The sequence below is a fragment of the Aquarana catesbeiana genome, linkage group LG06 (genome assembly GCF_042186555.1).
Source record: "Aquarana catesbeiana isolate 2022-GZ linkage group LG06, ASM4218655v1, whole genome shotgun sequence".
NCBI lineage: Eukaryota > Metazoa > Chordata > Amphibia > Anura > Ranidae > Aquarana > Aquarana catesbeiana.
Genome location: NC_133329.1, coordinates 327,625,260 through 327,642,416, shown reverse-complemented (window position 1 = coordinate 327,642,416; position 17,157 = coordinate 327,625,260). Strand labels below are relative to the sequence as shown.

The 17,157-nt window shown below is 40.9% G+C and overlaps 1 protein-coding gene across 1 annotated transcript in view; it reads left to right on the top strand.

The window, feature by feature from the left end:
• Window positions 1–10,450, top strand: part of LOC141146954 (RNA-binding protein 45-like) — a 36,295-nt gene extending 25,845 nt beyond the window's left edge. The window contains exons 8-10 of the mRNA XM_073633828.1: window positions 801–967; window positions 2,526–2,733; window positions 10,188–10,450. Coding sequence (XP_073489929.1) covers window positions 801–967; window positions 2,526–2,718 — 360 coding nt within the window. The 3' untranslated portion in view covers window positions 2,719–2,733; window positions 10,188–10,450. The remainder of the gene's footprint in view (window positions 1–800; window positions 968–2,525; window positions 2,734–10,187) is intronic.
• Window positions 10,451–17,157: the final 6,707 nt, after the last annotated feature.

Sequence of the window (17,157 nt, the reverse complement as noted above, 5' to 3'; positions counted from 1 at the left end):
TTTTTTTCCGAGCTTCAAAATTTCCGGAAATTTTACATCTCTAATTGGGGTCACTAGCGAAGTCTGTCTGTTATTGTCAGCACCAGATTGCTCACCACACTATAACAGTCACACTATTAGTCACTGATCACCGCAATTACTAGTATAGTGTCTGTTCGGATCAGTATCTTGATCACAATCAGAACTATACTTATGTCCCCAATAGTATAGTGTCCCCAAAAATGCAGTCTTGGCAGGATCTGTACTCGATCACTGCCAGCACTTTTGGTCTAAATTTTATAAAGAGATTTTATTGGATATGTTTTATAACAAAGTAGAAAATATAGTGTTTTTATTTTTTAATAAGTCCAGTAGTGATCAAATGCCATCAAAAGAAAACTTTGTGTGCAAAAATTATATAAATTTTGGATACAGTGTTACATGACCGAGCAATTGCCAGTTAAAGTAACCTTGCTGAATGGCAACAAATGACCTGGTCATGAAGGGGGTAAAACCTTCCAGAGGTGAAGTGGTTAAACGTGATAGATTTAGGTCTCTGGTTAATCCCATTAGCAGGATTGGGGGCAGATTGAGGTGTTGGGCTTTAACGTTGAAATTTTATCAAAGTTAGGGTTACACTTTTTTCATACATTTTCAAGCTACCGAGAGTCTTCCCTTGACGTAAAGGGGTAAAGTCTTTGAAATGTGTGTTTTGTTTTTTTCTTCTCTTCTTGGTTTGCAGGGGATGTTGTTTTTTTAGCTGCCTGCAGTTTTAGAAGTATTCAGCTGGGTTTTCAAAGTGAATCTGTTTTTGTCTGCAGGTCTATGATCGAGCATTTGCCTCCCCTGTTGCCTCTCAGATTCAGACAGACGCTACTCTTCCAGCATACAAAAAGAAAGCTCCCAGTGATGCACACTCTAAGGAAAGACTGTTTGTTGTCTTCAATCCTCACCCATTACCGCAAGACGTTGCAGAAGATGTTTTCTGGTAAGGATTTTTAACTAGCAGCTATACCCTGAAGGTCTTCCCACCTGCCTCTCTAAAGCTATAAATCCTGTTTTAGTTTGCCAAGAGTGCCTCTATGCAAACCACAAAATGCACAGAACACATAGTAAGAACTAATATACCTGCTAAATGATTTGACAAACTATCAACATACGACTGTAATCCACCCACCTTTTGCTATCCTTTATAGCATTAATAGGGTGACATTTTCACTACTGGCAGTTCCACACATTGCCACAAAACCACCTTCTGCTCACTGCCCATTAGTAAAATGCTTGCCTCGCTGCCTTTTTTTTTTTTTTTTTGCTCCTGTATGCACTTTGTCAGTTACTTGCAAGAGTAGGAATTTTAAACCTGATTTAAACTTTTAAAAAGACAATGTCCCCACCTATTACAATTCTAACTTCATACAGCCAGTTTCATGGCTGCATTAGGAGTACTTACAGAAGCCCTGCCTGCTGCAGTGATTTAATTTTGTTAGTAAGGATATAGCTGTGTCGGGCTCCATTTTTTTACATCTGGGCACTTCAAATCGTGGGCAGAATTGCCAGCTGTGAATGCAGTCTCAGTTCTCCTACAGTTTTGATGCTAATGGAATTGTCAAGCTTTCAGGCCGCCAACCGTGCCCTCCTTTTTAAACCTTATGACCTTGGAGCGTTTCAGTGGCATGTAAACAATTGCAGCTGGCTTACTACGCAGTGGTCTTTAGTACACTGATGTAGAGGGTAAGGAAGGCTGCCGCGGATGGCCTAAAGGGCTCTCTATCTGCCAATTTTGGGTATTGTTTGATTCGTGGAACATTCTCAAAGTGGATCCCCTCGAGCATGTGATGGCAGGTGAAGAGCACCGTGTGCCTAAACACAGTAGACATTCTGAAGTACTATTAAAACACATACCATACTACACTTATACCATACTACACTTATACCATACTACACTTATACCATACTACACTTATACCATACTACACTTATACCATACTACACTTATACCATACTACACTTATACCATACTACACTTATACCATGCTACAGACTGCAGCGCTCACGGCCAACAGATCTAATACTACCAAAGTCCCGAAGAATGCTCCCTAAAATGCGTTGGCTATGTTTTATGGCATACATTAATAAAGTGAACATGGTTCTCCGACCGGCTGGAGTTTTCAAGTCTTTCTTTTCATGCACGGTACTCTTCACTTTCCACCACAAACTGAACCAGGTAGGGTTTCTGTTTGTACTACTGATACAGATTCCCTGCGTTTATTTTTTTAGTGTAACAGGTGGTGACAGGGTTTCTTTAACTGTTGTGGCCTGCAATGGACAACCCTTCTCCCCCCCCCCCCCCCCCCCCCATTTTAAGTGGAGCATAGCAACCATCTATAACCAATAAGGTTTCAGGCTTTTAAATTTTAGTCACTGAAAAGTATGTTTTCTTTGCTGGTTGCTTTTTTTTTTAAAATACTGTCAGCATTTATTGCGTAAAACTGTTTAAAAAAATACACTATTATATGGGTAATATTCTCTTTTGTACATCACTGCAGTCGATTTGGCAATTTCATTGAAATTTACATTGTGCCGGGGAAGAACATTGGTTATGTCAAATATTCCGAAGTATCAAGTGCAAATGATGCGATTGCCACGTTACATGGAAAGATGGTGAACGGTGTAAAGCTGAAAGTGATGCAAGCCGAGTCTCCAAGAGATGAATCCAATAAGAGACAAAGAACATACTAAATTTACTTGTCTCAGGTAAGTGTTTCATTAGGTTACTTGCTTGGATGGAATAGTCTTCCCATCTAGAGCTTCCTAGCAGGTCTCCGTCTAATAAAAGCCTTCTTCTAAAATGTTTATTTACTCAAATACAATTTTTTTTATCTCCTTCTGGCAAATTTGTACCTTTTTTCCCAAAAAAAAAAAAAAAAAAAAAAAAAAAGTTCTACTTTCTGATATCCGTTTTCAGGATACAGATTACAGAACTTATAAGTAATGAGGATTTATGTCCTAAGGTTCACATCAAATTCAAAATGAAGATGTACACAATTTGAAACTTTTAAAAGTAAATTTTCCTTTGTAAAAAGCAGGCATTACACGATTTCTGATAGAAACGTGCTGTCCCTTTTGATTTTAGTTTTGGAATCTAAATCTGAGAAGTCCCTTTTCTGGCCAGTAAAGGTAAAATGAAGCATTATGTGCTCTTCAGAATTTTTATTTTTTAAAAGGGGTAACATAGTAAAGGTTCACTTAGAGGGACTGTTTTGCAGTAAGACGGGATGCACAGGGATGACTTAATTAATTTTTTCCTCGCAATGCGATTTAATCTCTAGCGCATGAGGAACAATTAAATGTAGCATGTGGTTGTGATTAATTGCTAATGGTAGCACAGCATTCCAAATTTGTGTGATCAATTGCTACTAAATGTGTAGTGATTTATTAATTGCTAGGAGATGATCCTTTAATAAGATTGTCTGTGCACCCAGCCTAATAACAGCAAATCTTCAGATTTGTCATTACCTTGTACTTTTTGTACCCTGCACATGTCAACAGACATGTGAAGACCTACCCCGCAGATATAAGATGATATATTTTCTCTTTGTAGGATGGAGGTGCTTGCTGTGGCTCTAAAAAGGTTTTGTTTTTTTAGGCATTTTTACAATTTTAAAACAGAATGTGAAGTGTATTATAACATGAGATTACGCCTAGGATTGTTAACCCCCATGGATTGAAAATGTTCTACAATTTTTTTTTATTTTTTTATTTATTATCTAAAATCAGGTCCATTATTAAGGAAAACCATGCAAATCACACCCCGTGCCCAAGAGGGGCATACTGTCTCACACACTGGAGTTCACACATTGTTGTGAGTGACCCTTTCCAGGACAGCCAGTGGTCATGTTCATGTATGAATTTGTACTGCTTAAAGCCGTGTTTCGGAACATTTTTTTTCAACATTTTTTTCAGTCAAGGCACCCCTTAAAATTATACACAACCTCAAGGCACCCCATTCTAAAACATGAAAACTAAACTATTAGTTTTAAATCTTGCAGCAACATCCACACACATGTCACCAACAATGGAAGTGATTTATTCCTCCACCCTTTGCAAACTGGTACTGACTAGTATTCTAGTGTTTCTTCTCCCTCATTTTTTTTTTTTCTACTTTTTTTTTCTCTGCCAACGTGACCCCAGTGCTGATGGAGGGAGGGGGGGGGAACAAGGGTGCTGTGCAGATGCCTAACGTCCTATACTTGTCAACCAATGAAATCCTTGGTTGTTAGGATGCCAGTGGCTGGCCTGTGCAGTACTTAAGGTTTTACTGCTGCACTGTAAAAACCCGTGGCTTTGTGTTCTCAAAAGGCAGGCTTGATCCACTTGCTGGCTTGTTGATGATGATTTTGGTCAGTTTGTGGCAATTTGTAGGCTTTTTTGCCAAGGCACCCTGATTTAAAAGGCTGGCTTATGGTGTCATAACCAGACACCACAGCAATAAAGATCTACAATCGCTTAGATGGGGAAAAAAGTTTTTTTTTTTTTTTTTTTATTGGAGTGTTAATCCCACTCTTTAGGGTTCTAAAGTCCCCCAGCTCTGTCTCCTGCGGGACATACTGATTATACCAGAAATCCAACACTCCCAAATATGTCAGATTCTAAAGATTTATTAAGCCACTGATTACAGCAGCGATCAGCCCCCGAAACAGTGGTACACGTATTTACTATCTTTTGCAAGGGACACTTTGTTTACTTATTTTAGGAACACTTGTTTTAATGGCTATCTGGTTCAAGCTTCTTCATGCTTAATTTCTCCACATATACTTTTCTAATAGTGTATTGCAGCGTTATTACCCTGATTAAAATTTAATTGTGGTAGAAAAGATTGTTCTTTAAAGAGAACTAGTCATGGTTGGGCTTATGTGATCTGAACATGAAATTAAAATTGTACATCTTACAAAAGGTTTACTGTCCCACCATTTTTTTTTTTTTATCCGTATTCTGACATTTGAGCTTGAGGGTATGCTGTTTTGACCTCCAGTATAGCGTATCCCAGCTTCTGCATGCCTAAAGCTAAATAAAGGACCAAATATACACCTTTTACATAAATAAGCTCGCACAGTACTATTTTAAGAGGAACCCTTAATGAATGGTCTTGAGCAATTTTACAGCGCATTTCCACTTTTGCCGTCACATTTGAGAAAACCCTACTATGTATGTATGTGAACCCATTCACACAGAATACTTAGATGTTTCTGAAGAGAAGGCCTCATACCAGATTGAAAGCATTTCTGGTGAGCAAGTGGGCCTCGCTCAGAGTTGTATTTTAGAGACCCATATTATTTGTAATATACACGTAGGGTTCTCCAATAAAGTTTTCTTTGCTTCAGGTATGGTCTCATGGGGAAAAATTGAGATCACATTATTTCTAGGCGCACAGCCAGTTGTAACCTTGGTTGCTAGGCACAGACGTGTATTCCATCTAAGGGACATTAAACATGATCTAACCTTCTCTTTTAACTATGCAAAACTCTTTAAGTTAATGGACAAAACTCTCTTGCAATCGTTCTGTGTATGCATTTTTCTCTTACTGTGTACACAGTACAAGCTTCTTTATAATTTTTGTTTAGATACGACAGTCTTACTTTAAAGCTGAACATCAACTTTTGTTACTTTACGTAGTTCTTAATCCCCCACTAACCTGCGAGGCCACTGGATGTGCTGTATAAACTGTTTGTAGCCGAGTCTATATACAGCCAACAGCACTGTATTCCGGATGGGAGTCGAGACTTAATGTCTATCTGAGCGGCACTCAGCCATTCATAGAAAGTGATGTATTCTAGCAATGAATACTAAGCTTCCTCTACGGAGAGGCGGGCTGTCACTACTTCTCAGCAATCAGAGGAAGCGTTGTATTCATTGCTAGAATACACCGCTTCCGTTGCTCAAACTGTGTTCGGTGTATGAGACAGGAAGGTCTCGGCTTGCACCCAGGACACAGTGTGGAATGCTGTATGTGACCTTAGCTATATTCAGTTTTACACTGCACATCCAGCTGCCTCACTTGTTATTGATGGACATAGTTTGTTTGGGCCAAATGAACTGTATAAAGTTTATGATAAGCTGGAGTTAAGCTTTAACCCTGGAAATCTCATAGTCTCTGTCCCCCTATGCATACTGAGGACACACTGAGCTATCCCTTGTTGACATACAATGTGGGGGGGGGTGTGTTTCCAGACTCCTTAGTTAGGGAAAGAATAATAAATTCACTACCCCCCCCCCCAAAAAAAGGTGAACTTTATCCTTTTTTAAATCTGCCAGCACAGTACCTACAAAGTTAATTATTGTACACCTTAAATGCCCAGGCCCCTTGCATTCCACTGGGAAATTTTTAGTTTAGGAGTAAAATGTAAGGGCAATTAATAAAACTAAGCAGCAATTTTAAGTAATTTTTTTTTTTTTTTTAACCACTTCCCGCCCGGCCCATAGCAGATGATGGCTGGGCGGTGGTTCAGTTATCCTGACTGGGCGTCATATGACGTCCAGCAGGATAACATGCCACCGCGTGCATCGCGGCGATCGGTGGAGCAATGTGTCAGTCTGACACACCGATCTTGGTAAAAAGCCTCTTGCGGAGGCTTTTTACCACGTGATCAGCCGTGTCCAATCACGGCTGATCATGATGTCAATAGGAAGAGCCGTTGATCAGCTTTTCCTCACTCGCATCTGACAGACGCGAGTAGAGGAGAGCCGATCAGCGGCTCTCCTGACAGGGGGGGGTCTGCGCTGATTGTTTATCAACGCAGCCCCCCCTCAGATGACCACACTGGACCACCAGGGATCGCCACTAGGACCACCAGGGAAGGGGGCAACGTGGATGGCCAGGTATGTACCCCATGGCCATCCACATGTGCTCAGTCAGTGCCCAATCTGTGCCCACAAATGGGCACTGATTGGCACCATTATATTGCAGTGATGGGCAGCAATGCCAACCTTAGGGGCATCAGTGCCACCCATAAGTACCCATCAGTGCTGCCTATGAGTGCTCATCAGTGCCACCTCATCGGTGCCCATCAGTGCTGCCGTATCAGTTCCGCCATATCACTGAAGAAGAAAACGTACTTATTTACAAAAATTTTTAACAGAAACAAAGAAACTTGTTTTTTTTTTTTTTTCTAAATTTCCGGTCTTGTTTTATTTGTTGCGCAAAAAATAAAAACCGCAGAGGTGATCAAATACCACCAAAATAAAGCTCTATTTGTGGGAACAAAACGATAAAAAATTGTTTCAGTACAGTGTAGCATGACCGCGCAATTGTCATTCAAATTGCGACAGCGCTGAAAGCTGAAAATTGGCCTGGGCGGAAAGGTGTCTAAGTGCCTGGTATTGAAGTGGTTAAAGTAAAGCCATGTGAATGAGAACCAATAACTTATAAAGTTAATGTTTTATCCCAATTTGACTGCAGAAGTGGAAAAGCAATTTTAACATGCCCTGTCTTCTACCTGTAATGGCCTACTTGCAGTGGATTTATATTATTTTTATTTAGATATATTCTCTTGAACCAAGCCTGAAATTTTTAGCTTAATGGTCAGGATCTGAGGTTACCCCTCTAAATCTAACATTCTAGTTTCAGACACCCAGAAGGTGGGAACTATTTGGACTGATTTTAGTAATACATTTAAGAATATTCACAACGTTGTGTAAATATTGATTTTAATTCTTCAACCATGCAAAAACCAAATGCCTTTTTACTATGAATACTCAAATCTGTACAGAGGAATAAGTAAATAGAAATGCGCTGTTTACATGATTGGATAATTGAGGTGAATATTTACACAATTTGCTGTGTGATAATTCTTGACTCCCCATTGGGCAGTGAAATGAAAACATTTCATAATCGGCAAGTTGTGTGTTCTAGTTTCATTCCCTAAAAGTGACTGAAGAATTAAGTTAAAATGAACCATTTGATCCTACCCTGACCTTCCCCTGTGCTTAGTTTTAAATATGTATTTTGTAATCATAAATCGGAGGGGACATGATTAATCATTCATGTCATGCCAAATAGCGTCTTAGATAGTATAAGAATTTTTTACAGTGCCAACATGTTCATTTCCCTTTCAAACTTTAACTAATTTCACAGCATAGTCCTTACAATGTTATGATACTCTGAATGTTGAAGTGTGGTGAGGAGTGAGTGTCTTCATTTCAGTGTTCTGGTAAATATAAGAGATACAACATGACACTAGGTATGCTCCTCATTAGAAGAAGTCTTAGCTGCTGTGCTCTCCTGGCATTCATTCAGCATTTAATTCTCTAGCTTCCAGATTGGCAGAATTCTTTTACACTACTCTCATTCTCTTCTGGACATGATACAAGTATCACCCAACAATGTTTTAGGGAAGCATTTTGATCTTCAAGCTTTTATGTTTTAAAGTAGTGTTTTGTTCTGATTCCTGCCCCTTTTTTTAAATTAAATATATTGCCTTCTTAGGAGTTAGAATATGCATGGACCTAAGAGGTTGCCTCCTTTTTCTAAAAGGATTAATTTTAGGTAGATTTTTATACCACACCACCCCATTATCATCTTTACCTTCCTCTCCAATTCGGCAATATTCACTGATACCCAGTGCAGCAAAGCCTTCACAAAAACAAACCTCTGACTGGTTCCTCTTCATACTGTGCATACACATTGCAGCCCCATTCATTCTTATTCATTTATACAGGACAGCCGTACTCTTGGCAGCCTATAGCAGTCCTTCTGAAATCGATTGCGGTTTAAACCTGCACAAGCCTAAATTATTCAGCTTAAGCATACAAAGAAGAATGTCAAGCAGAGATTACCTTAATTTGAAACTGTCAATATAGTCAGTAGATCCAGAGACAGTCAGGGGAAAATCCATAATTTTAAGTTGTCATCTGAACAGAATGAGAAGGAAAATCAAATGGGCATCATTGTTCTGATAGCTGTCTAAGAGAATTCCTCAGAAGGTGAACATGACGCACATGTCACAAGACCCTAATGGGACATTTAATCCCTCCCTACTCTATACAAATTGTGGAAAAAATATATTTGTCTTTACTTTATCATTTGGTTGTATTTGTCTTTTTTTAAATTTTTTTTTTTTTAATTTCCTTTTGTGTCATGTTGAATGAGGCAAGGTTTAAAGTGGTTGTAAACCTCAGACAGACATAAAATATGAACAAAGCATATCCCTTTTAGTGTACTTGTACTTCCTCTGCTGCTGCTAATAATAATAATTATAATATTATTTTGCAGGATTTATATAGTGGCAGCAGTTTGCGCAGAGCTTTACAATATAAAGGGTGACAATACAATTCAATACAAGAGGGTTAGGAGGGCCCTGCTTCTGCGAGCTTACAATCTAAAATCTGCATGAATCGTATCAGAATAAAAGGTGACAAGGGAGGGAGCTCCAGCTGATTGACAGCCTCAGCTCTATCCCTCCCCTCCCCTTCCCTCCTCTCCAATCAGCTCTCAGAGCTCTCCTCACTGATGTAACTTCAGCTCTCTGCCCCCTGCTTTTCAGAGCTGAGGTCCTGTGTAAATTCTGTGCTTTGAATGAATGTAGGGGACAGATGGCTGTAGATAAACAGGTATAAATGATGTAGGGAGGATTTGTTTAGTCACCGTGTATTACTGGCCAGTCACTTCACTGGGGTATATGTAAGGGTTTACAACCACTTTTAACTGGCCACATGGCCTACCTTTTAGATTAGAAATATTCAGATCTTTGTATTCGTGTACCAATTCTCCTTTTTCATTCAGTGTTTCAGTGCCAGTTGTACATTTTTACCTAAAGTAAAATCGGTTGTCTCACTACATGCCAATCCTATGAAAGTTTGTCACATTGATCCTACATGACCTGGTTAGAATTTGGTCCAGTGATACCCATGAAAACTGAACACCAGATGCTAGTTGGCATTACATTGTTATGCGTATAAGGCTTGAGTAATCCAATAAAGCACACATACTTTGTCACTGAAGGCATTTTTCTCTGTAAGCAATAGCAAATATCCAACGATGCATAATGGACAAGTAGTTTTAGGTGAAACTGGTCTTTTAATCGGACATCAGCATCCTTTGTATTAGTAAAGGAGTATGTTTAGTAGAAGATGATGCAGTGTTTGGATATATTTCTGTGAATGACACGTTTTTAGATATCTATTTTCATAACTGTGTTGTGCTCTTTCTACAGACCACAGACTAAGTTATGACATGACCCTCAGCTGACTGACTGAAACGTGACAGGAGACTGCTTTTACGTACTGGTTTAGTAAACATTTGCTCGTAAAGACTTTTCATGGGAAGAGAGAATATTCATGTGTTAACAATTAAGTTCTAATAACAAGCTACAGTGCTTATTCATAAGATATTATTTTTTTTTTTTTTAAGTTCTTTTTTCTTTTTTTGTGAATGTCGCTATATGCATTGTGATAATAAAGTAAAATCCATACATCAGTATTGTTTTTTGTGTGTTTTTTTTAAGTGGTGACTTTATTTAGTTTTTCATTTCTCAGGCTTTTTAATTTTTACATGGTCATCCTGCCAGAGGATCAGCGTTGTTACACTAGGATGGGACTTTATAAAACCACCACCTCTCCTTTCCATAATAGTGGGAGGGAGGGGTTCTGTAGTTTACTTAGTTAACCTGGGTAGTTCTCGTAAGTCTTAGAGGAGTTCCAAATACTGTAGCTGCTGACTTTTACTATTGGGGTACTTACCTGTCCAGGCATCCAACAGTGTCCTCACCAGAACCGATTGTTAGCCAAGCTGCCATCTTGGCTAAGGGAAACCGGCAGTGAAGCCTTGTGGCTTCACAGCTGGTTTCCTATTGCGCATGTGTAAATTGCGCTGTGCTTTCTCAATGGGAGAAGGGGGGCTGGACTTCTGGTTCACTTCGCCGTTGCAAACTGACCTGGAAGTGGGAGCGGGTACCTGTCAAATCCCCAAATGAGGCAGCGAAGGGGTGGAGGCAGACAAGCGGAACTTGCCCTTTTGGGAGGAGCTCCGCTTTTAAGGCTGTGTGAGCTAACACTGCGCACATCAGGAAATTTATAAGCTTGTGGGATTTCTGGCAGGATCAACTTTTTTTTTTTTTTTTTTCATTTCTATAACGGATCCAACCAAAAGCTTTCAATGGTTTATATGTTGTACACTTTTAATAGCAGCCTTCAAACCCAAAATATATGCACATTTATAGTGTTACTTTACAATCCTTTTTTTTTTTTTTTTTTTTAATGCTGTGCTAATAAATGGCAGCACACATGGTAGTATGCTGCCATGTTGGCATGAGGACAATGGAAAATTGTATAAAATACTTGTAAATTGATTTCCTGGTGCCAATCTATGGCAGTATTCCTATGTGTGCTGCCATGTTGGCGCTGGGAAAATGTATTTCTTTATTGTACATCATGGGACACAGAGCCTTAAGTAATTAATGGGTTATGGGCCACCTTCAGGTGTCGACACTGGTATACCCAATCAAGGAAGTTCACTCCCTATATAACCCATCCTCTTTCTAGGAGCACATAAGTTTTTTCGCCAGTGTCTAAGGTGTTGGTCACAAGCGAAGATGTGCTCTGAGGAGCTCCAGGAGGGATCCATGCTGGATTTAAAAAACCTCCACAACTGGATCCATCCACGCCACTTTGGCCATGGGATGGTACCCGGGCCTCGCATAGAAGAACAAGGTTTTGCCTATATAACGCTTCTCTTTGAGGGCTGGACCCTAAGAACCAGGACTTTTTTTGGTCTTGCTACATTACCTAAAGTTGTCCTGAGGGGTGCTATACAGGTCCAAAGGAATGGAACCCCTATTAAAAGGGACCTGGTCTTTAAAGGTTTAACTACGCTGCCCGCCGTGATGGGTGAAGTTTGGATCTGCTATTATAGCAGTATCCTGCAGCGAGGATAAGGTAAGGGGAGAAGCCTAGGAACTGTAAAAAGTGTGTATGTGTGTGTGTATGTGTGTGTATGTATATATATATATATATATATATATATATATATATATATATATATATATATATATATGTATGTGTAATATTTTTTTTTTTTTTTTTCCTGGCCCATCCTCCCGTCAGCACACCATGAGTTAACATCTCCTCTGGAGCCCCACATTACCACCTGTATAGCTGAATAAAAGGCAGCTCCTCCCTAACTAAGACAGTTCTTCTTTTTTGGTCTGCTCCAGGCTACCTGTTGATTGCAGTTGGTCCAGCAAGAGCGCTTGGTATCTTTCTTTCTTTTTTTTTTTTTACCAGAGATAGGGATACCACGTCTCTCCCCAATGTTCAATTTTAAAGTGGTATCCAGTTTCCAGGAAAACTGGGAAGTAGGGAAACTTGGTCAAAGGAGTAAAGTTAAAAAAAAAAATAAAAATCCTTTCATTCAGGCCCTTAAAAGTCATCCACTCTTGAGTTGCCAGGATGATTAAACTGGCATGCAGGAAGTACGCTTTTCTGCTCTGAAATATTGCAAGCCTATTTGACTAGAGGGGTGGCAGCCTTTGAGGCAATTAATTATGCCAGGATTTCTTGAAGGTCGGTTGCGGCCTTCATTTAACGTTACAAACTAAATATGTGACCAGCATGTTTGGGACCAGCTTTACCGCTGACGCCCGCCCCAGTCTGAAAGTAGCCTTAGAACTTCCAGAGCTACCACAAAGTTACCAAGGATTCCACCCCTAGGTGCTGGGAACTCCAGTCATACCTCCACACTGTCATCCTCTCCGGTGATACCTGACATGGCAAACCAGGGTGAGTCATTGGAAGCAATTGGTGGTGCAACTGCTTCTCACACTTCAGCCCCTGTATATGTGACTGAAGATACATTTTCCTCTGCTCTGCAGGGCTTTGAAGGAAGATTAGCAGCTTTAATCGCACTCCATCCGAGAGGATAGGAAGCGTGCTAGATCCCCCTCCCCCACCTCAAACCTCTTTTTCCAAGGGAACAGTGGGCACAGGATGAGGCATTACCCTCAGGTGATCACGGGGAAAAACAAGCCGAATTTTCCTCTGCGGAGGAAACAACAGTTGATGAACCTTATGCAACCTCACAATCTGACAGATTGATGGTACAAACTCTTATGCCCCATACACATGGTCGGATTTTCCGACGGAAAATGTGTGATAGGACCTTGTTGTCAGAAATTCCGACCGTGTGTAGGCTCCATCACACATTTTCCATCGGATTTTCCGACACACAAAGTTTGAGAGCAGGATATAAAATTTTCCGACAACAAAATCTGTTGTCGGAAATTCCGATCGTGTGTACACAAATCCGACGGACAAAGTGCCACGCATGCTCAGAATAAATAAAGAGATGAAAGCTATTGGTCACTGCCCCGTTTATAGTCCCGACGTACGTGTTTTACGTCACCGCGTTTAGAACGATTGGATTTTCCGACAACTTTGTGTGACCGTGTGTATGCAAGACAAGTTTGAGCCAACATCCGTCGGAAAAAATCCTAGGATTTTGTTGTCGGAATGTCTGAACAAAGTCCGACCGTGTGTACGGGGCATTACTGAGATTGTTCGTTCCACTTTTTTATGCTACTCCTCGGTCCCTTCCTTGGGTTTTTAAGAGAGAAAAAAAAACACAAAAAACTTTACAGCCTTTTTCATGCATTTCTAGAAGGGCTTATTTATGCTGAATGGGATCATCTGGATAAGCATTTTTTCCCTCCAAAGAGTTTATCAGTTCTCTATCATGGAGGAAAAATTCACAAAGGATGGAAAGTACCAGCAGTAGACGCTGCGTTTTCCAGCATCAATAAAGATGCACAAATGCTTAGGGATCCAACAAGTAAGAAGTTGGAATTTTTTGTTAAAATCCTCCTACCAAAGGCGCTATGTTTTGCCATAGACCCCATAAAAGACTGTACCCACCAAGCGTCCCGCCTTGCGCTTGTGCTAAAACACATGCGTAGGACCCTGTAGTTGAAAAGTTGGTCAGCCGAAGCATCTTGCAAAAAGGCTTCTGACTAGTTTCCCTTTTCATTGGGGAAGATTTGGTCAAATACATCCAAATGATTCCTAGCAGGAAAGGTACTCCCTTTTTTAATTTTTTTTGTCCAAAAAGAAGGTATAAATGTCCTTTTATTTAAACTGACTCCTTCCCCTGCGCCAGGGGCAGCTGTCTCTTGGCAGTGGTGATGGCCTCCACTGTCAGACTTAGGAGAAAACATTCAGCCCCTGTATACATGATTGAAAATGCGTTTTTCCTCTGCCCTGCAGGGCCTAGAAGGAAAGTGAGCGACTTTAACCGCATCCACTATCCAAGGATAGGAAGCGTGTTAGATCCCCTTCCCCCACCTTAGATCCCTTATCAAGGGAACAGTGGGTAGTGGATGAAGGGTTACACTCAGGTGATCAGGAAGAAAGGCAAACCGATTACTCCTCTGCGGAGGAGACCACTGGAGTTGAACCTTTTTTCAGCCTCGCAATCTGAGAAATTGCTGGTACAAATCTCTTACAGAGATGATTTGTGCCTCTTTCAAGCTAGCGCTAGTAGAGTCAGCTGATAGTTCTGTTTTTTCTTAGGTTCCTTAAAACCTTCACTGCCTTTTTCATGCGTTTCCTGTACATGTACAGATCCACGCAAAAATTCAACAGATCCATTCTAGATCTAAAAGAATCTAAATCAGTTCCTGAAGATCCACTCCTTTCTATGGAGTCGATCAGGTCAGTAGTTTCTATCCTACAAGGAGGAAAACTTCTGGTGCCTATCGGCAGCAGGGATGCATATCTGCATGTCCATATATTTCCCGCTCACCAAAGGTTTCTGTGGTTCGAAGTAGAACAGCAGCATTTCAGTTTATAGCCTTGCCCTTTGGGCCTGCTACAGCACCCCCAGTGTTCACAAAAGTGCTAGCCCCACCTCTAGCCAGGTCAAGGGCACAGGGCTTAAACAGTCTTGGCATACCTAGACGATCTATTGCTAATAGACCAATCAGTGTTCGGAGTAAGGTGTACGCATTACAACCAGTTACCTGGAAAAGTCTGGGTTGCGTTCTCAACCTAGTGAAGTCTCTCTTAAAACCGCTAAAAAAGCTGGAGTATTTGGGTCTGATCATAGATACAGCCCAGAAAAAGGGTGTTCTTGCCCAGGCAAACAAAAAAAAAAAACTTCATACGAGAGTTGGTGCGGATGGTCAGGTCAAAAGGAGATCCCTCCGTTCGCCATTGCATGAGGTTGTTAGAAAGGATGTTGGCTTCATTTGAAGCAGTTCCCTATGCCCAGTTCCATTCGAGACTGTTGTGTTCTATCTGTTAACAAGACGATCCAAGCTCTGGACTTGCCAATGTCCCCAAGGGTGTCCCAAAGCCTCTATTGGTGGTTTCTAACCAGAATCTGCTGAAAGGAAAATTGACCTGTTATCTGGAAAGTGGTAATGACAGATGCCAGCCTTTCAGGCTGGGGAGCATTACTAATGAAAACAACTGTCCAAGGACAGTGGTTAAAAACCGGAACTGCCTTGCCCATCAACATCCTAGAGATTCGGGCAGTGCGTCTGGCTCTAAAGACCTGGACTTTCAGGTTAAGGGATTGTCCTGTCAGGGTCCAATCTGTCAATGCCATGGCTGTGGCCTATATCGTTCACCAAGGGGGCACCAAGAGTCTCTCAGCGCAGAGAGAGGTGAACCATATTCTAACTTGGGCAGAAAGAAATATTCTGTGCCTATCGGCAGTCTTCATTCCGGGAATAGAAAATTGGCAGGTGAACTACTTGTCGCCAGCTGTTATTCCCAGGTGAATGGTTTCTTCACCCCGACATATTCTCGGGCTGTTTGTCAAAGATGTGGGACTCCAGATGTAGATTTTCTAGCGTCCAGTTCAACATAAAGTTAGTCAACTTTGTGTCCACAACAAAGGATACATTTGCATGCAGAACAGATGCGTTGGTGATCCCGTGGGATCAATTTTCACTGATCTGTGCATTTCCCCCTATTCAATTGCTGCCTTGACTTCTTTGCAGGATCAAACTGGAAAGAAAAACGATAATTCTGGCAGCACCAGCATGGCCCAGAAAGTCATGGTATGCAGAAATCTTAAAGATGGCAGTGGAGGATCCCTTCCACTAAGGCCAGACCTGCTCTCACAGGTGCCGATATTCCATCCTACTTTACGAATGCTAAATTTAAAAGCCTGGCTATTGAAACCCACATTCTGAGGAAACGTGGGCTTTCTGGGTCAGTTATCTCTACTTTGATTAATACAAGGAAACAAACTTCCAGAACTATACATTATAGAGTCTGGAAGGCTTATGTTTCCTGGTGTGAATCCAAGCGTTGACACCATTGGAGATATATCATAGGCAGAATTTTTGCCTTTCTACAATTAGGCGTAGAGATGAAGTTGGCCTTGAGTACTATTAAGGGCCAAGTTCTCAGCCTTATCGATTTTATTTCAAAAACCACATTCTTAGTCCGGGGTTTTATACAAGGGGTGATGCGGATTAGTCCGCCAGTTAAATCACCTTAAGCCCTTGGGACTTGAATTTAGTTTTGTCAGTGTTACAAAAACAGCCATTTGAACCAATACAGCATATTCCCTTAGTCCTTCTGACAAGGAAGCTGGTATTTTCAGTTGCTATATCCTCAGCAAGGAGGTTTTTGGAATTGGCTGCTCTTTCTTGTAAAGAGCCATATTTGATTATTCATGAGGACAGAGTGGTGTTACGCCCTTGTCCAGGCTTTTGCCAAAAGTGGTTTCAGGTTTTCACCTGAACCAAGATATTGTCCTGCCATCGTTTTTTCCGCAACCATGTTCCAGGGAAGAAAAGTCACTACATTGTCTTGATGTGGTGGGAGCAGTGAGAATCTATTTAAAGACAACTGCTCAGATTCTTAAGACTGATGTCTTATGTATTCTGCCAGAGCGTCGTAAGAAGGGACAGGCAGCGTTGAAATCCACTGTCCCGAAGTGGATTTGGCAAGTTATAATTCAAACTTATAATTAAGGTTTAAGATTCCCCCTTTTCAAGTTAAGGCGGTTAGTGCTTCTTGGGCAGTGCGTCACCAGACCTCCATGGCCCAGATCTGTAAGGCTGCAACTTGGTCTTCAGTGCATACATTCACAAAAATATTATAAGGTGTATTGTAAGGAGGTATGTAGGATATCGCCTTTGGGTGCAGTATGCTGCAGGCAGCAGTATAAGTCCT